The sequence below is a fragment of the Corapipo altera genome, unplaced genomic scaffold (assembly GCF_003945725.1).
Source record: "Corapipo altera isolate COAL_440 unplaced genomic scaffold, ASM394572v1 0, whole genome shotgun sequence".
Classification (NCBI taxonomy): Eukaryota; Metazoa; Chordata; class Aves; order Passeriformes; family Pipridae; genus Corapipo; species Corapipo altera.
The window spans coordinates 33218307-33226480 of record NW_020884872.1 but is presented as its reverse complement, the minus strand read 5'-3'; the positions used below and the strand labels follow the sequence as shown (position 1 = coordinate 33226480).

The 8174-nt window shown below is 51.0% G+C and overlaps 1 protein-coding gene across 1 annotated transcript; it reads right to left on the bottom strand.

Moving 5' to 3' along the window:
* Positions 1-578: 578 nt before the first annotated feature.
* Positions 579-2129, bottom strand: CHST7 (carbohydrate sulfotransferase 7). Its single transcript, XM_027642888.1, has one exon. The coding sequence runs from the start codon at positions 2071-2073 to the stop codon at positions 667-669; it is 1407 nt and encodes a 468-aa protein (XP_027498689.1). The 5' UTR covers positions 2074-2129; the 3' UTR covers positions 579-666.
* Between the last annotated feature and the right edge of the window lie 6045 nt (positions 2130-8174).

The window sequence follows — 8174 nt, the reverse complement described above, 5'->3', positions numbered from 1 at the left end:
GTCCCTTAGCAAGCGCCCCCTCCCCACAGCATCAGTAACCTGTAGGGGCAGAGACCGTCCCCGCAGAAGGGACGGAGCAGGTTGGGAGCAGAAGACCCGAGTCCTGCCCTGAGCAGGCACCTTCCTGCCCGCCCAGGCCTCCACTGACCCCTGCAGCGACTTCACAGAAGCCTCTCGTACGTGTTTCAGTAGCGGAAGGACAGAGCCGAGCGTGCTTCAGCGCTCAGGGAGGGTAATGCTCTCACAGCAGCACCCGCCACGCCCTCTTAGTTCCTTGCTGAGAGTCTTCATTTGGGGGATTTTTAAGTTTTGATGCAGTTTTTTGAAGCACACCTGTGCTTTGTACACGACCACAGCTTCAAGTTGAAATGGCTCCAAGATTGATGCCGTACTCGGAGGACACTCTTACCAAACCCTTCTCTTAAATAAATCATCCCCCCCCTGCCCTGCACAGCCCCACTGAAACTACAGCGGGACGGGGGGCCTGGACCCTGCCGCGCTACCTGCACCCGAGGCGAGGCAAGTGTCCCTCAGCCGGGGCTGGCCCTAGGGAGCGCCCGGCCAACGAACTGGGCGCCCACCGTGCCAGCAGTGAACCCCCGCGCTCAGCTCTGCCCGACAGCACCCGCCTGCCCTCGGGACCGTCCGGGATGCGGGGCGAGGGCGCTACCGGGCGTCGCCGCTGCTGAGAGGGTAGGCGAGGATGCTCATGGCCTCGCCGCACGCCGCCTCCACCTGCCGCACCTGCTGGCGGCTGAGGCGCTCCCGCCAAGCGTGCACGGCCTCCCGTGCGTCGCGGGCGGAGATGAGGAAGGGCCGGTCGGAGGAGTAGGCGGCTCCGCGGGTCATGTTGAGCACGAAGTCCTCCAGGGCGGGCGGCACCGTGAGCCCGGCGAAGCGCAGCAGGCGGCGCAGCTCGGCGCGGGGTTCCCGCACCAGGTCCTCGTAGCGCAGCTGCGTGTAGCGGCGGCGGAGCCAGTCCGGGGCGCGGCGGGCCAGGAGCAGGTCGCGGAGCCAAGCCTGGCAGATCACCTCCAGCGCGCCGCCGAGGAAGAACTCGGCGCGGTGCTGCGGCTGCGACGCCCGCCCGCCGCCCAGCAGCCCGGGCGGCAGCAGGAGATGCTGCTGCTGGTGGCGGGGCGACCCCCGCGGCTCGGCGCGGTGGCGGCTCCGCAGCACCTGGACGCTCTCCCGCAGCAGCGCCTGCCGCGCCTTCAGGCGGGAGTTGTGGACGGCGCGGGGGTCGCGGAAAAGCTGCACCACCCGCAAGTTGAGGCCCGGCTCCCGCAGCAGCGGCAGCAGCGCGCCCAGCTCCAGCAGCCGCACGTCCTTGATGACCACCACCGGATACTTGCGGCACTCGGCCTCCAGCTCCCGCAGTGCCCGCGGCGGGCACTTCTCCTCGCAGGCGGCGCCGTCGACGAGGCCGATTTCCCCGCGGGTCCGAGGGGCGGCGGGACAGAGCGGCGGCGAGCAGACCACCTTGTTGGTCCGCCAGCCGAAGATGCTGGCCGTGGTGAGGTTGTCGGCGGCGGGCGGGGCGGCGGCCAGCGGGTCGCGGGGGGCGGGCGGGGCGGCGTAGAGGCGCAGGACGGAGAAGTCGCATCGGAAGAGGGCGCGCAGCATGTCGCGGAGAGCGCCCTGCAGGCTCAGCGCGTCCCCCGGGTAGAGCGCCTGCCACAGGTGCCACATGGGTTCGTAGAGGTAGAAGACGTCGGGGTGCTGGTTGAAGAGCTCCCCCAGGAAGGAGGAGCCCGTGCGCCAGGTAGCGTGTAGGTAGATGTGCCGCTTCCCCGCCGCCCCGGCGCTGCCGTTCCCCGCCGCCCCGGCCGTGCCCGCCTCCTCCTCTTCCTCCTCTTCTTCGTCCAGCGGCGGCCGCTGTTCCCAGCCCCACTCGCTCAGCGCCTCCTCCAGGCTGGGGCAGCGCCGCAGCAGCGGCTCCTCGTCCGCCCGCCCGCGCCTGGCCCCGTAGTCCAGCGCATAGGGCACCAGCAGGAGCAGCAGCAGCGTGTACAGCACCAGCACCGCGGCGAAGCGACGGTGTTCGCCCCGCCACCGCCGCCGGCCCTTCATTGCGGCGGGCGGCTCGGACCGCCGGTGCTCCGCCGACTCTGGCTGCCGGAGGGCGGCTTTTTGCAGACAGGCAAAGTTATCGGCGGCGGCGGCGGGGATGTGGGCGGCGGGCGGTCCTCCCCGCCAGGGAGCACGCCCACGGGCACGCCGGCCCGGCTCGGGGCCGCTGGCCGCGCCGCCCGCCCGCTCTCGCCGCCTCCTCCTCCTTCTCCTCCTCCTCGTAGCGCGACGCGGAAGCGCCCGCACCTGCCCCCGCCGCCAGAGCAGCCGCCGCCGGGGCGCGGGCTGCTGCTCTTCCCGCTGCTCCCGCCGCCGCTGCGCCGGGCTCCAGGCCGCCCTTCACCCGGCCTCCCTCCCTCCCTCCCTCCCCCCCCCGGGCAGGGCCGGAGGGGCGGGCTCGGCACGGCGGGAGTCACTCCGGCCCGGGAAGGGGCGCACCGAAAAGGAGGTATGTTCGCCAGGACAGGTACCGAGCAGCCGAGGGTGTCCCGAGGAGGAGCGGTTGGTCCTGCTGTTCACCGGAGCTCCAGAGAAAGAACACGCAACACGCTACAGTAGCACGAAGCGGTGCAAAAGTATTTTTAGGATGGATGACAGCTATTAAAATCTGCAGTGAGTTTCAGGAGTGCTGCAGTTTGGCGCTATAGCGAGCTGCGGGGTTTCTCGGCCACGCTTTTGTCTGCGTGTGTGTGCTGATGGGATGCGGACATCTCGATCATGACTCACTGCTCCAATTTATACATCTAAAAGTTCTGTGTCTATCTGAACTGGTCACCCTTTGCAGCTGGTAGAAAGAAATGGGCACCCACAGAGGGACACTCAACCTGTCTTGGATGTCTGATAGCTTCCTGATAACCTTCCTCTTGATTAACTAGTAGGAGCGTAAAGTTACCAGCTCAAACTTAGACTTCTAGTTTTTTAGACACCTAAGATTAACTTAAGTAAGCCTATTGTGGGATGGAAAGTCAACAAGATGTTGATTTCAGGTGTTTAAATTCAAATGTATAGTCTCAAAATCTCCAGCCCAGCCCCTGCCTGACCTTGAAAGTTGCTCAGAGAAAGAGATGGACTATGATCCTGGGTTCCTGGTAAAGGCATCCAGCTGTCAGGAAAGTGAGGTCCCCATTCTGCTGATGGTGTAGTGGGAGCTGCTGACTGTTCTCTACTCAATAGGTGGCATCCTCTGTAAAATACTACTAATATTTAAGTATGGTGGGCAGAGTGAAATTCAGAGAGGATAACGCAGTTCTTGCCCTCAGCACGTGATGCTTTGACTCTCAGAAGAGTCTGTGTGGTATATATTCACCTGTGGTAAGACACATGACACAACCTTCGTCAACCATATCACATGCAATGGAGAACAGAAACAACCCACTAGCTACATGGGTTCTAAAAATGCTCCTTCTCTGGTACAGATATATAGATACACAGTCTGAAGCTGCTGCACATAGTGTGAATGTCCAGTTATTAAAGAATAATCCTATTCCGAATTTGTCAGGCAAAGTACAAGAAGCAGAAATCAATGTGAGAGAAAAAGCATGCTTCTGTCCGTGTTGTGAGCCAGCAGTCTGCCTGCTAATGCTTTATTTGACCCCTGTTAAATAAGTGTTAAAGACTGGGCTTCTTGCCCTTAATAGTGTGCTGAGTGAGTAGATGGTGCCAAACAAGGCTTGTAACCTCCTGAGCAGAAAAGTGTGGAAATTATAGCATTGGAAAGGAAATTCTGCCTTCATACTCGCCAGTGTGAGTTTCACCTCTGACTCGATAAATACCAGGATGTCATCCAGACCCTCAAGCAACTAAAGGAGGACAACAGAAAAAACCCACAGTTGCCAAAGTTAGGTCACAGTCTTGCCCAAAACCCCCTTCCCATACAGAAAGAACAAGCATATCTAGTATTTTGAAAAGTGTCTCTGGTGTGGTTGACTTCTGTTGCATCACACAGAATAGTAATTTGGGTAGATTTACCAAGATAGGATTCTGAGAAGTGCAGATGAGAATGGATAGCTCTGAGATGCCAGGGTTTCCCCTTTGTAAGACAAAGCACTGAGGTGGCAGTAGCATCAGCACCATTTCTGACCAGTGAGCCACGCTGCAATATGTGTTACCTTAAACTAATTTCGTATTGGTTTCTATGACACATACTTGTCTAAGAACTAAAATCAAGGTCTTAAAGCTGCCTAACTAAAGTAAAGCTGTCTTGAAAAGAATCAAACATCTCATAGAGTAAGACAGCCTGTCAGACAAATGAAAAACCATGAAAATAAAAGTATGTATTACACTGATTTTTTTTCAGACAATGGAGCTACAAACTTCTGTGTCAACTATTCTAGAAAAAGGGAAAGATGCAAATCACTTTACCACAGGTTAAATCTGTTAGTAAAGATAAAAATCACAGTTGTTAAAAGATTATCAAACCAAAAAAGAATGCAGTAAATGTTTTGTTCTGCACCTTCACAACGATTCCTCTACTGCAAGAGGATTAGGCTGTAAGTGTTTACTTCAGTTGTTTTGGGTTAGGGCTTTTTTGGCATGAGGAGATTCCAGGAAAGCCAGTATTTATTCTGCCACCCAGCGGGTGCCTGAGCTAGGCTTGAAATTGCCGAGCTTCAGCCTTCCTGAGGGGTCACAAGAAGTACCTAATTTGAGCATTGAGGAGCAGATTGCTGGTCTGAATAGAGCTGTTTTCTTTGCTTGGTTTTCAGCCTGTACTGATGTGTTCTCCCTTCAGCGCAGATAAGGAGGATAATTTTCTCCCATTTGGGCTTTTTCTATAAACCATAAAGATGTTATTTACATATACATGTACATATACAAATGATCTTCTGTTCTTCTTTCCAAGATCAGGATGGTTCTGTCTCCTGAAGGAGACAACCATGTTCTTCTTCACTGACCTGCGAAGCAGTCTGCCCATTTGGCATCTAGCTCCTGCCATTTCTTGATGATAATTCTGTACTTAATGTTATTTTGTAAAGGGGGAAAAATAATATGGGCATAACATGCTCTGCATACTTTAGTATTGCAGTATTTCCTTTCTAGTTTCCAAGCTTGTCCCTGAAAGTACTGGCTGTTTTATATCTAACATAACATTGACTTCCTGTGTATTATCTCTAACTTAATTTTTGCTCTTCTGTCTCCCACAGTGCTTCTACTGACAAGAGAGACAGTAAATGCTGGAATACAGCATTTCATCCTGAGAATAATTTTTATCTTCTCAGGAGAGGCTTCAAAATAGAAATAGTTGCCTCTATATTGAGCCATCCATCTTTCAGCTCTCGCATGCTCTTGTCATTTTCAAAGAGTGCTTTGTGATTAAAAATAGCTTGATTAGCTGATAAAATTAAATATGCTTTGCACAGGGAGCACCACCCTCAAACATCCTGACTGTTAATGAACTCTCTGCTTGCACATGTTCTCACTCACAGGCTTCAGCCAAGAGGAAGTCTGTGGTTAATGGCAGCTTAAAAACCTTCAAGAAGCCAACAAGCTAGGACGATGTCTTTATTTTTGAAGTTGCTTTGTCATTAGATGTTCCAACATGTGCAACATCACATGTTTCACATATGAGACCAGACTTAGCAGGTCACATTTTAGAAGGCACTTGTTGAGAATAACAGGATGGGGAAGCCAGTCCAGGCGAGGTAGCTGGGGCAGAAGGGATTTTTTGCAGTGGAGTTTCCCCCAGGGTGGAACAGAGATTGCGTGCCTGTAAAAGGTCAAAAATATCAAGAGGTTCTGAGAGACTCAATGGAAATTTAGCAGATCCAAAGAAAGTGGAAAGTGAGACAAAACCAGGAGACTGGTGAACAGATGGGTAGAAGTGGCATCAGATGCAAAGCTACATGCATAAGGTAGTAATCAACTTTGCTCATACACCCAATGTCACTCTTCAGCACTTGCAAGAAAGACGAGGAAATGATGCAGGAAAATGGTGGTGTTCACAACTACCTTGGTCTGTGTACTCCTTTTGCTTGTTACGCTGGCACAAATCCAGACCTTTGAGTTTCTCTTTAGTCTGATTTGAGAGAAGCTAGGTGTACAACTTCAGGTTTTGGTTAATGTAATCATACAGTCTTCATGCAGATCACACTACCCAACAGCTCTGCAGAAGAGCAGGGGCAGCAGGAAGGCACGAGACTCCTCTGTGCCCTTCAGACTGAGGGGAGCTGGCAGCTGAGTTTGGGGACCAGCAGCATGTGTGGAGTCAGAAGGGAGGGGATGCATTGCTTCCTTCTCTCTCAGATTTCTCTTCCTGAGAACTGGTAAAGTTGTAAAGTTAGGCATGCTGCTGCCTAAGAGCTGGGCACAGAGCGTGAGCTGAGGAGGTGTTCAGATGAAGCCAAATCCAGCCCTGCAGCTTGTTTTTGGGCTAAGGGATGCTTGATTCATCATTCAGCATCACTGGACCAGCTAGCTGCATCAGCCTGATGTGTACCCAGCTAGGGGACCTCTTCTGCACCCAAGAGAAGCAGAGGCATTTTATTTCTACTTCTGATTTTTTAAAAATGAAGATATTAGTAATATACTATACTCTAAGTGTCAGAGTGGGAATTGTCTGTGGCTTTTCCAATATGTGGCTTTTCCAAAAATGTGAGATCTGAGCATTGAAATGGAAAAAACAAATTGAAAGCAGATGATTTTTTAATTTGAAACATGGCTACTTTTATGCTATCAGTGATCTTGTGAGCTCCTCTAACCTCCTCTAAGAAAGGAAGCTAATGCCATCGTTGAAGATAGAAAATGCTACTAGAAAATGTGACAAGAAAATGCAGGAGGTGGAAGGCAGAGCAAAGCAAGTTTATGTATTGGTTGAGGTTCAACAGGAAGCTCAGAAGGAAAAATCTGTTATTATTTATAAAAATGTAAATTCAGATGAATCGTCAACAATGAAAGAAGAAAGCATCTATTCTGTGATCCAAGTCCATGCTGATGTAACTTGAGTCTTCCTAAGTTATGCCAAGGATGACTCTGATCTGAAGACTTTAAGCCTCTCCCCTGCAGAGTGGGCTCTGTTGTCCCATTAGCAGAGAACCACTTCTCTCACAGCCCAGAAATGGGCTTATGCTACACCAATAGCCAGCACCTCCGTCAAGCCTCCCCCTGCCTGGCAATTAACAGTAACTGCTGAAGAAAAATTATTCCGATGGTACAAGATGTGTGGGAAATAATTGGGTTTAGTGGCAGAAACTGTGAATCGTTTTCTGTTTTCTCTCATTGTCACAGGCTTACTATTGCTGAATTACAGATGCTGATTAAGAATAACAGCAAGCTTTCGCAACTAAACAAGTTAAGCCATTGTGTTGGCATAATTAGGGAACTAAATCTTTCAGAGTTCAGTCAAGCAAAGAAATGAACTAGAAAATTTGAGGCCTATTTTTAACTGGGGATTTTTTTCCCCTCAAAATAACCCCTTAGACAGCCATTGTAGCAAAATACTTGCAAGTCTCTTGTGCCTTCCTAAGGCAACACTTTCATGCATAGAGTATAATTTTGGGACTGAGTATCTATCTGCCTTTTTATTCACTTCAGTCATATGTGCAAATCCGTATCGGCATGTGCAAATGAAAATGCTGAGGGCTCAGTCACGGCACCTACTTAATAAATATGTCCAATCAAGCTTTCTAAAGATAATTTTGTAAATTCAGAATTTCTGATGCAAATTATTCCCACAAGACATTACTGTGCCTTGGAAGAAAGAAAAATGCCAGAATGTATAATTCACTTGAAATTTCATCTGGTAAATGCTTCCACGAGATTATTTACCTTTCATAAGGAAAAATGTTAGCAGGCAAAAATATAGTGATTCTGGGAAACTCCTGGGTTCCTGCAGCCTTTGGGAACCAGTTTAACTCCCTGGTTGTCATTACTGGTTATTAATGAGGAAGTCTTCTCTGGGCTTGTTATGCTGTTGATTGGGGTTTTCCAACTGGAATGATAGTCAGCAGTCGACAATTTCTTTTGTCAACTGTCTAATGAGAGCAACAGATTTCAGAATTGGTGTTAGTCTCTTGCTTTGGGTCCTCACTGCAAGTTTAACAAAATCTGTCCAAAGCAATCATAGCACAACTAAGCACCTGTGGTAGTTCTATCTGAACAACAAT